Source organism: Diplotaxodon limnothrissa, linkage group LG5, assembly GCF_057381915.1.
Source record: "Diplotaxodon limnothrissa isolate DT_005_m linkage group LG5, D_limnothrissa_male_GT1.1, whole genome shotgun sequence".
Classification (NCBI taxonomy): Eukaryota; Metazoa; Chordata; class Actinopteri; order Cichliformes; family Cichlidae; genus Diplotaxodon; species Diplotaxodon limnothrissa.
In genome coordinates, this window is record NC_140600.1 from 4,819,795 (window position 1) to 4,833,284 (window position 13,490).

At 38.9% G+C, this 13,490-nt stretch overlaps 1 protein-coding gene across 1 annotated transcript; it reads right to left on the bottom strand.

Moving 5' to 3' along the window:
- Positions 1-1,392: 1,392 nt before the first annotated feature.
- Positions 1,393-7,610, bottom strand: ube2v1 (ubiquitin-conjugating enzyme E2 variant 1). Its single transcript, XM_085353691.1, has 4 exons — positions 7,592-7,610; positions 6,707-6,855; positions 4,529-4,654; positions 1,393-2,476 (listed from the first exon to the last, which is right to left on the bottom strand). Exons 1-4 carry the CDS (start codon positions 7,608-7,610, stop codon positions 2,330-2,332), a joined length of 441 nt encoding a protein of 146 aa, XP_085209817.1. The 3' UTR covers positions 1,393-2,329.
- Positions 7,611-13,490: the final 5,880 nt, after the last annotated feature.

Consider the following 13,490-nt stretch of genomic DNA (forward strand, 5'->3'; position numbering starts at 1 on the left):
GAGGCTCCTGAACTCTCTGCCCCCCTCTCACGGACAATAACCATATCCAACTTCTTAATAGCAATGAACTGGTCTGCATTGGTGCATCATATCTTTATTCTCTTCCCCCTCCTGCCCCCCCCCTCTTTCTTAAATAGATAACTATCATATCTGATATATCTCACAGTACAATAATATTGAATGGGTTGCATTGTTGTATTTTGTCATGTTTCTCAGGTCTTTGTCTGAATTTCTACGAACATTATTGCTAAGGATTGTCTTAATTGCATTGGAGTCACACTGGGTTAAATATGTACACTTGGGTTTTAAGGGGTATTTATTATTTTCTTCTTTTTTTTGGGTTGTATGGAAGCCCCAAACGCAATTTCATTGTTCTTGACAATGACAATAAATAAATAAATACTAAAATACTAATACTAATCCAGATGTGGTCTTACTATGGGTCGCAGCTGGTCCAGGATGAGCCTTTCCAGGGTCTTCATGATGTGGGAGAGGTCAGTGCCATGGGCCTGTAATCCTGGGGGCCACTGGGACGTGGCGTCTTTGGTATTTGTTCACCACACACCAGTATTCATAATCTACACATACACTGGAGGTATTGTCACCCCTCGTGTATTTAAAAAAATACTCAAAAAAGAAAAGAATGTTCTGAGGAGAGTTGATTATGTGAGCTGAGTGCTTCTTTTACCATACCCATGGGGGTGTTCTCCTATAAAATATGGCCATACTTAAGATAACTGAGAAATTTCAAACAGACCAAAGACACCATTTGAAGAACCATGTTCTAAAGCTTTAGTACACAGTGCAAATGTTCAGGTGAACAACAATAATTCCTCTTTATTTGCTCATGTCATCAGGATGAGTAGTATGAATCTGATCAATTTTCATCCATCTGTGGCTTTTTGAACCACATAATCAAAATAGTGAATCATTATTTTCAATTTACCATTTTTTTTTCTTCAAAACCTTCCATTTGGACAATGACGACACAAGCCTGTGGAAAAGTAATAATGTTTAATTCAAATAAAACCATGCAACAGGTCACCATAACCCTGATTAGATTCAACCCGTTATAAAATAAACATCCAAGTACATTGTGTTCAGTGGGTGATCACTGAATGAGAGCAGACAACTCCATGGAATGTACACAGGTCAGCCCAGAAAGTGAACAACCCAAAACGGGAGGGAAAAACAAAACAATCACAGCTGCTCCTGTTCCACAGTACAGTGACGATCCCGGAAAAGTGCCAAACACGGAAAGCACAAGGACCCGAAGCACCCCACCCACAGCGTCGACCCCCCCGCCCCACCCTTCCTTTCCCTCATCCCACGGGCTGCTAATAATTAATTACCATCACAAAGCACTATGGCACACAGAAGACAAGCCTGAGAACACGAGTGATGAGCCAGCAGTACCCTGCTGATAGATACGAATGTCTAGTAGCAGTTTAATTGTGTGTACCAGATATACACTTGTTTAAGGAAGGCCCCTCAAATTCACATCATCGGGATATCGCAGAAGCAAAGGGTAGATTTTTATTTCTATTTCAGGGAAATCTTTCAAGTATTGAGGCATCCCAAAAATGAAGAGCGCTATTATAGCTGGGGTTACAGAAGTGGTTTGTTTTTTCATTCAATCCATTATAGACATTTTGAACATGATTTGCCGCTGTTGCTGCTTTTCTTTTCCAACATTTACTCAATGCACTGACACTGACGGTGTGTTAAATCACAGTGAACAGCAGCAGCAAGACATGCTCACTGTCGTTGTAGTCCTTTGTTTTGTCACAGCATCATAGCTGTAAAGTCATTCGTGGATTACATTTCTCTAATCTTGACACTGGAATGATAAGCTACCAACAGTAAGAAGGAACCTTGAAAATATTCGTTGGAACTAAAGTACTTTGAATGGAAAAGTGGCTCAAGATACCCATACATCAGGGACTAACTGTCACCACATGTGAAAAGCCCAGAAAACACACATAATTGGTACACTCAAGTCATTTTACAATCTGGATGTAGAACACAAAGATCATAAAAAATAACATTATAGTAAGATGTACAGTATTCTTGTTTTGCAATGTCTGGTCTGCACTGTGAACCTCAAAGAATGATTGGGCACCAGGTCAGGAATCTGGGTTCACCTGCACATCCCTCTCTCCGTCCAATGGAAGGCTCCCGAAGGAGGAAGTGGGAGCAGAGAGTCTTGTGTAGTATGCATGCATGCACGTGTGTGTGTGTGTGTGTGTGTGTGTGTGTGTGTGTGTGTGTGTGTGCGCACACATGTATGTATGTGTGTGTCAGAGAGTAATGAATAGCAGCAGGAACTTCAGTTGTTGTACACCTGGCCCTCAGGTGGTTGGGAGAGCCTGTTGTTTTCTTTCATCATCATGTGCTGTCTGAGCTCCTGCAGCACTGCCCGGATGTTGTAGGAATTCTTCCACCGGGACAGTGATGACACAGCCTTTAGGTCGACCTGAAGGGAAATGAGCAGAAGGATGGTGGAGGTGCTTTTTATTAAGTAACCAATGACCCTTGGTTCAATCTACATAGAAAAGACAATTATAGACAGAAACTGGTGTCACGACCGAATGCTTGATCCCATGTGGTGTTTCAGAGTGGACAACACATCTTACCTAGACTCAGTCTCCCTCTTCCCTCCTTGAATTTAATTAGTACCAAAATCTTGTAACACCCATTTGAAAGCTTTTGGGTGTAAGAACTTTCCTTCCAGAAACCCTGCGTACACACTGAGCAGATGCCACTGTTTGCTCCAGTTGGCCTCCGCTAAGCTATTGCTGGTCACTCCCTTTACTTTGGTCTGAACTCGACTCTTCTCCATAGACTGCAAATTGTTCAGAATGCGGCCGCTCATCTCCTTACTGGTAGTGGACGCCGTGTCTCTATCACTCCTGTCCTTGCCGACCTGCATTGGCTTCCCATTAAGTATCGCATTCAATTCAAAATCCTGTTGCTCACCTTCTGAATTATTAATAATATAGCTCCAAGCTACCTCATTGAGCTACTTAGATTATACACCCCTGCTAGAGTACTAAGATCATCTTCCCAGTCACTTTTGGTACAGCCGAGATCCCGGCTGAAGACTAGAGGTGACCGAGCGTTTGCCTTGGCTGCACCTGATCTATGGAATAACCTCCCCATCGCTGTCCGCGAGTCTGATTCCATTCAATCCTTCAAATCGCAGTTAAAAACCCACCTATTTAGCCTCGCCTTTTCTACCAGTTAATGATTGTTTGTTAGTTAAATGCTTATTTCTATCTTCGGTCTATTCTTAACTACTTTTAATCTTTTTTTTTTTTTTTTTTTTAAATGTTTGACTGTCTTATCCTTTACATATATTGTTCTTTTATGCTTTTATATGCATTTCTTTTGCTTCTGTGTTTTTAATGCCATTTAACCTGCTACCATGTTGGTACTTTGACATAGCCTTCATCCTCCTCTGTTACTTCATCTTACCCTCTTGCATGTTAAGCACTTTGGTACACCACTGGTTTTTAAATGTGCTATATAAATAACGTCTGTTGTTGTTGTCATAGACAAACGTGTAGTCTATTACGTGTCACGTCCAAATCCCAGTTTCAGACTGAGGATTCATCAAGCCTGCATCTGCAAAAAGTTCATTTATAAACATTCATAATTTTTCCCCCATCATAATTTTTATTATTTTTTTAATACCAGGTAAATAGCTGCAAATAACTGTTGTTTGCAAAACGTGTGCACAGGTTTTTAAAATTTACTATTTACATTTGGATTTCAAGTTATAAAAATGATTCGTTAAACATGTTTGTGGTTGTTACAGTAAAAAATAAAACTTTTTTCCTACCTGGATTTTATGTTTTTTGTCTGATTTTAGATTGATCAATTGTGTCAATGCAGTATGTCAAAATGACAACATAAGTGTAAATTCAGACGTGAGGTTGTGCTGAAAAGAATGATACCAAACAGGGCAAGGTGAACAGTTTTAAAGGTGGAATATAGAGGTAAAATCAAAAGAACTCAAAAACTGCCAATTATACCCTGGACCGCAGAGTCCAGAGTCAAATGAGATACAAATGCAAGTTTTCCAACTTTTTCCCCTGAAATTCCTCGAGTTCCATCTGCTCAAACTAAACAGCGAGTGAGTTTTTGAGTTCTCTGTAGAGACACAGGAGCCCTTCTAAAAAGCTAAAAGTCATGCTAGCTTTATAATGAAAGACAGAATAAGCACCTTTGTGCAACAGAATTCAACATGATAATTATTTTATTTCACTGGAAGTGAAATATTTTATTGAACTGCATAACCGCGCAGCACAAAAGCAGAAAACTGTTGAGTCTACCTACTTCCTACTACTCCTGAGACTCGAGCCATATGTTATACCTACAGCAGCAGCAGCTACAACCAGGAGCAGACTATTTGTTGGTTAATTATGTTTTTACTGCACAAGTCATTTACAGTTCAGAATCCTACCAAGAAAAACGTGTGAGTGAATATTATAACTCAGTCAAGAATATCTGCAGGGATACTTACCAGACCGTTTGAGCTGTTCACACCACTTAGGTTTATCTTGTTCACAAAGCGGACATGAGGAGGATGCTCAGGGTATTTGGATCCACAGTCTATTTTCAGACTGTAGATCCTGCCTTCATAGACAGTCTGCAATGAAAAGAACAGAAGACTGGTTAGCTCAAAGAATCAAAGTCTAACAAACTCTAATAAGCTCTACTGTCACCAGTTCTCTGGAATTAACAACTGCTGACATTAGAGCCCATTTAACTTTTTATTCTCTTTCTGAACCGTGAGACTACTGTGAGAAGAAAAAAAAACATATTGCATGCTTTACAAAGCCTGATAAAAGAATTCGGCTCAAAAAATAAACGTTTATATTAAATCTGTCACTACAAAGCTTTAGTGAGGACGTGCTGATAAAGGTGCAGAGACATAGATGAAATCAAATAAGGTTCAACGCTGACAGCAGCTCTTTTTAAAGTTTATGTTTGTTTACATTGTCTATAAGCCATCAGCAGTAGAGGTGAAATCGCTGAAAAGAAAAACTTGGCACACAGGAGTCACACTTTACCAACATTTGAATATGCTGTGGTAAACCAGCAAGGCTGCCATAAACAGTGCTGGAAAAAATGCAAGCTAACTAGTTCAGACTTCTCGTTATTGTCAACCACACACTGAAGTGATGCATCATCACACCTCTCTGGAGGTGCAACCAAAGGCAGCACAAGCCCCTAAAACAAATGCTCATAACAAAAATAAATAAATAAAAATGCGTATTCCAACTTTCAGCACACAGAGTTTCCAAAACCTGAGGCTCAGTTACTCAGGGAACATTCACTGGGTAACTACTGTTTCAGAAATGACTATATGTGGACAAGCAGCTAGAGTGCTAATTCAGCAGCTACAGCTAGCAAACTGCACTCATAGACACACATTTCTGCTAATTAGTGCCATTTAGTAAAATCACATAAAATACTGGAATATCACTCACCAAAACTGAAGCATGGACTTCTATTATTTGTCAGACAATTTCTTTAAAATGCTGTAGAAGGCAACAACAACACAAAGTCGAGAGGTTGGACTACAAGAGGTGAATTACTAGACCACGATTAGCTCGAGTTCCCTGTGTCAGGACATCAGTCAATCAAAACAACCACCTCTAATTTATACAGTGGTCAACACTGCTTAACACAGCTATAAACAGGTATGCTGTAAAGATGGCCATTTTAACATAGAAATGTAAGGAGAGTAACACTTTTTAGGCAGCTCCACATTCACCTCTTTTTTTGGACCCAACTCGTGATGTTTGTAAAGCGCACCTGTCCACAGAATCAATGACTTCCATTCCAACCTCTCCACTATCATGGACAACACCGAAAAGCTGTTAAAGGATGTCAGAGACAAGATTATAGAGCTGCACGAGGTTGGACTGGGGAAAAAGACCTTCAAAGGTAAGACGCTTTTGAACATCTAAATAATTGAGAGAAGGCTTGGGAGAAAGTGCTGTAGTCAGATGAAACCAAAATAGAGCTCTCTGGCATCAACTCAACCCACTGTGTTTGGAATAAGTGAGATGCTGAGTATGCTCCAATTGGAAAATCAATGTTTCCTTCCTTGGCTGTATGTCAGTCTCCCTGGGCAACACCGAACATTACCAAACTTCAAATTGTCCCCAATGCATCCACTGGAGTGAGAGTGAGTGTGTGATAGTTAGAAATAAGAGCTACGGGAATGTGTGTGTGAATATGGCTTCTAATAAAATAAAATAAAAAAATAAAAAGGCTCATTACCAGCTTTACAGTGCTGTTTCTCTCCACACAGAAACACGGCACTGTAAAGCTGCATGTATGGCTTACAACTTGTTAAGGTTTTCAAAGTTGGCTTTTCTAATATTTGACTTTTTCCTGCCTCACCTTCATGCACATTATATCTTGTTGAATTAATAATCTTCCTGCTGACACAAGGGTGTGACAAACACAGCTTCAACAAATCATATCGGCTCGTGAAATCTCTGCTTGTGAGCAGCACAGCCACATGGTCAAACAGAATCTTTACCGTGTGGTTTGCATTTTATTGTCTTGTGATGTTTAAAAAGAAACCCCCTTTTAGTCAGCTTCCAAGGCAGAAAGCCCAGTGGCCGACTGAAGAAGATCAGTATTACATACTGAAGTGTTAGAGCAGGTGCTTGACGTGGCTCACCTTGGCAGGGCCAATGATCATGCCATTCCAGTGAGTTAGCATCATGTCGTCATCATCTGCAAGGCCCCAGCTCACTGTACCGTCTCCAACTCCCTTCTGACCTTCCTCCAGTTCCTCCAGCAGCCGAAAGCTGCGGGGAACTTTGACGCCTTTACAAACATAGACACACAAAACAAATGACAATTAGGCGACTTCTGTGCCATGACACGACGCAGGATAACCCACTGATTTCTTTTAGAAAGGAAAAAAATTAATTATACTGCTTAGCTTAGTTTCAATCAATCTGGTCAAATTTTTCAACACAACATAACCAGAATGAAGGAGAAACAAAACTACACTGATCTGAATAAAATTAAATGTAATCAAATACAGAAGCTCGACGCGTTGAGTAAACAGAGACAATTGCTTCATTTTGTTTGTAACGCTGTGTTTTCAAGCGCTTCTTCCGGAATGTTGTGTCTCCGGTGACTGAGCTTACAGCTAGCGCCGAGCAAAATACTCATCTAGCTACACATCAAGCTAGCTACGGGCGTCACCGCAACTATTACCACAAAAACGTCATAGTAGACCCTATAAATGCCACCTGGGATGAAAACTTGATTGTTTTCACTAGAGAGACCCCCGATGATTACAAAACGATATAGTGTGGGTGTTGCAGGCGGCAGAGTAACGCTCAGGGACCGTGGGCCAAATTAGCGAGTCCTTTAGCTAACTAACCAGCGTTAGTAACAGCATTTTCTTGCCACCAAAGTCCAGTTACAAACAAAATATCACTACAGCGATACGCTTAGGAACCGTTCATCTACTCTGGTGCTAAATGGGAAGCTGGGCATTTTCGCTCTAACTGCAAATCACGACAATATAGCACGTAAACTGTCGGTTTACCTTGTCCGGCGACTGCCATCTTTGTCACTGCTTTACGGAAGCGCGTACGTATGTTAAATATCGCTTGCGCATGCCCGCCCGAAAAATAATTGAAATGTATTATTATGATTATTATTGTTGTTATTATTGTTATTAATGTTATTATTTTACTCCTTACCTTAAAAAGCATCGACATAAACTAGCTTTCTAACACTGCCTCTTTAATAACTTGTTCACGACAAATATTTTTTAAGAACTAATCGACACTTTTATTTTATTTATTTTTATTTATTTGAAGGCCAGAACACGAGCTGAACTCACATTTGATTTGTCTTGGAACAATATAAATAATATTGGTACAATATCGGAATAGCTCACGCCACCGACACCGGTGTCTAATTCGTATGCGACATCGCCATCTACTGGTACAATATCGCCAATGTAAACTTGCGGAATAGTCTTAAGTTCACATTTTCTTGCCCCAGAACATCTTTAGAGCGGTTAGCACAGGATACCGTTCTTTATGAAAGGAGAGGGGAAAATGTGGTCCTATAATTCATAGCAACGGACCATTTATGAAAATGATCTACACAACTGGCAAAGCTACATGTACACGGTGTTGTAATTTCATTTTCCACTTCAGACCATAATCTGCTAAAATATATTTTAATTTTCAACAACGGGCTGATGGACTATAGTTGAACATCACACAACCATAAATGTATATACACTCTCTAAATCAACATTATGACCTCGATTCATTGATTCACACTGGAACATATCCAGCTGGTAAATATGAAAAATAAAAAGATGCATTTAGTTTTATGGGTTGAGGGGTAGATATGGTTTAATTACTACAAATGATTGTGATGCCAGTGGCAGGGGGATTTACTCACAGTACGATATAATCTATATGCAAAGATCCAGCCGGTCACTTCATACCCAGTAAATTAGTATCTCAAAAAGCAGACCCAAAGAGAGTACATGAGGGAGAGGGTGGTGTAGGCCTACTAACTACAATAAGAAAAAGTAAGTGCATGTGTTTCTGTCTGAAAATAGCAAAACAATTCAGATCCGCGAGAGGAGGGTGAAGGAAAATGTTTTTAATATAAGTGACAAGTTTTCTGATGGAAATCACTTTGCAGTCTGTGTGACGTCATGAGGACTGAGACTCAAATACAGCACATGATTTATCCAGATACAGCTGCACTATTACCAACAAGTCCACCTTATCAACCTGATACCTGACAATGAGTTTTAGGTCAGCACTGAGAAGCAACAACGGGAATCAAATACAACATTGAATAACAAAACTTCAGATATAAATCTCAAAGCCAAGGACCATCACAAAATCTAATCTTGAGTTATTATTTTAACATTTCTAACTTTACTTAAGAAAAAAACAAGTTTACAGTCTGGTACAAAAATAGTTTTGCTTTCCTTCTTCAACTCTGGAATAGTAAGGGTTTGGCCTCATAACTGACAGTTAATGCCAACAGCAATGGCTATAGCCAAGCTCAATGCTAGGCATCACTTCAGTGATTATAATTACTGAGCTGCACCTCTGACTCTTGGTGAGTGAAACTACAGTCAGTCATGTCTGATGAGGACATAGCATTAGCTTTAATGTACTGTGACAGTGTACAATGTACAACACTGTAACATTAAAGTTGTAACTTTAAAGCAGGACTTCACATTCAGCAGCATGGTATGTTGACTATGTGCATCATTTACACATAGTCTGTGATCACACCATCCAAAGGGATTATTACCAATGTTCCGTTTTGCAGTGTTAGTCAGAAAGTGACTGGCTGCTCCCGTACGGGATTAGAACGATGCCACTTTATCCCATAGTCCAGCCAATATATACGCAGCTAATCCACATCGTTGACAGGCTATGACAGCGTCTTTATGCGCCAACACCGGTGTTTTAGCGAGCAAAGCGGCTGATGTGGAGTGAAGCCACGTTAATGACAACGTGTACAACCACTGGAGATGTGAGCAGGACAGACGGAACAATTGACGGAAAAAGTGTGGACTTTATACCAGTTTTTAAATTGTGTTGATCGGCCACGCAAAACCAGAGTTATGATAAAAATATCTGCAATGTTTGGTTTTCTTCCTGAATACTATCGCTGTTTATATTTACTGCGGGAAGAAACGGTAAAAACAGCGTTTTATAAGGAAAACGCTCTAAAGCCTGTGAGCAAAAACAAAACCAAAAAACTCCACCCTTTCCTATTGGTGGAAAAATGTACCATGTGGACCAATCAAAAACTGATATGGCAGCATGGCCTTTAGTTGTTTAGGAAGGGGGGAAGTTTTAGGAGTGACAGCTGTGTTTTGAGATGTGAGAGATTTGCGATGTTTAGCGCAAATCTTGTGTAGTTAGTGTGTAGTTAGTGTGTAGTGTAGTCAATAGTGTTGTTGTGTGTGTCAGAACAATGAGGCGACTTTTGAATGTTACAGGTGTTACAGCAGTGATACATCTGCTGCTGTCAGGCCTGCAGGTATCAGGCTGTTGTTCTCCTTCATCTCATAGTGGACAGAAATTATTTTTTGGAGTGAACAAATAATTTGTGTGGCATCAGATTTGATGCAGAACAGCTGATTGTTCTGTAAATAGTTTGAAATGTTTATTTAATAAAAACGCCTTGGCTGCATTTTTAGGTAAACAGCTGCAAAAAACTTTGTTTGCATAACTCAGTTACTTTTTTGAAGAAGTAACTATATAATTAATTACCCAACATTGGTCATATATATATATATATATATATATATATATATATATATATATATATATATATATATATATATATATATATATATATATATATATATATATATATATATATATATTTATTTATTTATTTTTTTTTAATTTATTTATTTAGTTAACATGCTACACAGGTCATGAACAAGATTTTTTTACATTTTCATTGTAAGTGGGCTAAAGCAGTTAATTAAAAGTAGTCTAACATAAATGTAAATACTGTAATCAGATTATTTTAATAAACCATGTAGCTTGGATGCTGGCGTGACCACAGTGCACATGCCTGCTGTTTCTCACAGTGGTCCAAGGGACCGCTCAGGGAGTTTGTGTGTTCGCTCAGACACGTGAAAAATTAGAGGGAACATTGGTTATTACTTTTTCTGTTTTTTTATTCAGTGCTTCACTGAATTTGAATACTTTTTACCAGCAAAATTGCAGTTGTTTAAGTGTTCATGGTTTACATTTCCAGAAAATCGTTGATAATACCATCTTCTTCTTTCTTAAATCGAGTCGAATTTGGTAGAATTGTGGTAAAGCTCAGTTGTTTACTGTAAAGGGTTGTGTACATCTTCATTTTCTTGTAGGCAGGTGCACAAGAGGAATTATCCCTAGGCAGAAAGTAAAGGTGACGTTTTACCCGTTGCAGAAGTAAGGATGGAAACAGTGCATGTTCTTTCATGTAAAAGATTCAAGCCTGTAGGAGTTCACTCTCTCTTTCTCTCTCTCAGCTACTTATATTCTGAATTTTTGTTCCCATCAGTCACAATAGAGATGAGACTGGACAGCGAGTCACATATTTGGGTATGTAGTAATGAACATACTGGGGATGGGGGAAGGTTGTTCTCTGCTCCACGCCTACCCACACCTCCCCCAGTCATGCACTGCCTACCAGCCAGTCTCCCAATCAGTCCTCCATCCCCCATCATAGGCAGCCACCGAGCTCCTCTTTCCTCTCTAAGGACAAGTGGCTTTCAGAGCAGAGCCTGTGTGTGTGTGTGTGTGTGTGTGTGTGTGTGTGTGTGTGTGTGTGTGTGTGTAAGACACAGAGAGAGTAAAACTTGGAGATGAATGGCTCAGTGTTTTTCACACGGATGTGAATGCAATGTGTTGCTCTTGACCGACAGGCGTGCTCATTCACACTCTGCTTTCCCACTTTTCCATCTCATTTCTCTGTCATCCTGTTATGAATACAGGCTTGTGCTCGGAAACCTTCACACAGTCTACACAAATATCTACACAGACCAAAGTGTTAACTTAAAAGGTAACAGCAGTCCAACAATAACACACCGTTTTATGGTGCATTTAAACTAAACACTTCGTGGTCTGCAGGAGTACATTAGGACACGTTCCAACTTGTCTCAGCCCTTTTCTTTTACTTCATTTCTCTGTTGCTGAGGCACTGGCAGAATCCACTTTAGTCAAACAGTTTTCAGGACTTCTTTTTACCAAAGTGTTCTGTGAGTGGAATTTAAGGAAACAGTTGAATAAATTGGTGAGAAAGATAATAAATCATTAGTTTCACTGATTAGTTTCAGTGTGAAAATAGTGTAAATCTCATCCTATAGCCTTAATAACATGAGATCTCAACTAATCAGAACGCCTACTTTGGAGCAATGTGTCCACAGCATTTTCTTCCACCGTCATCAGGGAGTACTCAGATCCTTTACTTAATACCAGAAATATAGGAATACTGCTTTACACACAAAAGCCATGGCATTACCAGACCCATAACTACCAGCCAATAGACATCATATCATAGTGGAATTAAAAGCAGCACTACATGAAATGAAATAAAAGAAAGAATATTGAAATATGAAACAGAATAAAAGTTTAAGTCTGAATGAAATTCAATACAGAAACTAGAAGAACAAAAACAATAACTCATGCATAAAAACTGAAAAGTGGAATTAAAAGCTGTGCAAGAGTTATGTTTTTAAAAAGCACAACACAAAGAAGACCTTGTGGTAGAAAACATGTCTTTGGCTGTATGGAGAACAGAGCATCACAGCCCGAAGAGCTTAATCACCCCACAAAAGTCATTTGTAGCCTTCACTAGTGCCATTTCTGACTGAAGCTTAGCCGGTTCAAGCAAAAGCTTTTTAACTAGGAGCAGCCAGCATGGAGTACATGTCCTGCTATAAATTAATCATATTTAAAATTGAACAATGAATTAATGACGAGTCTATCCATGGTCAGTTTAGTTAGAATGGAGTCTGATAGACATGTTGAAAGTTTGGAGGAAGGACTCGTGAAAGTTAGTTTGGAAAGGCTGTCTGTAGTCACTGAAGTTGCTGTGTTGAATGGTACAGTATGGTGGAAGCATTTAGCCCACACTGAAAAAAATATGTTGTTGGATTTACTTAATTCAATGGTGGACATTTGTTGCACACAGATGTTTTGCTTTGGCAGCAACTTAAACAATTGAGTTAAATTAACACAATTTATTCATGTTCAATAAATCTGTGCAATTTGTGTTGATAAAATGTGACTTAAACATGTTTTGATGAAGTAATTTGAGCTCTTGAAATATTTTAATCCTTCACAATTTTCTCACTTTATCCCAACACCATTCAATAACTTTTACCCAATACTACTTGGTCACTTAAATACTACATGTTATCTTCAAATTACATTTTGCTATTATATTCTAGTATCAAATACACAATTTTCAAATGGAGGCCTTATAACAGATTGTATTGTTCTCTTCCAAGATGGTTGCTGGCATCCACCAGTAACCTTTCAAAACAACATGTCTAATTTCACTGCAGTAGTTAAAGAATTAAACTGACATTACTCCTCTACTGAATCTATATAAATCAACAGTTAAATAATGTCAGTTCTTCCGTGTTCTCTGGAATCAATCGCAGCAAAGAAATTAGACTGTTTCTTTTGAAAAATGTTGGGAAAGAACAATACAAAACATTCTATTTAAGGCCTCTGACATCAAGATTCAGTTAAACAACAATTATAACTAAACAATTTGAGGTAATGTTAGTTTCCATTAACATTAAATTAGGTTACTGAATTGGCAAACACCTTCCTATTAACACTACCCATTTTACCCCAATAACTAAAGAAATTAGCACTTGCAGGTCAAAACCTTTATTCAAGAGACGCAAAAATAACATTGATACAGTGACTGTCAAA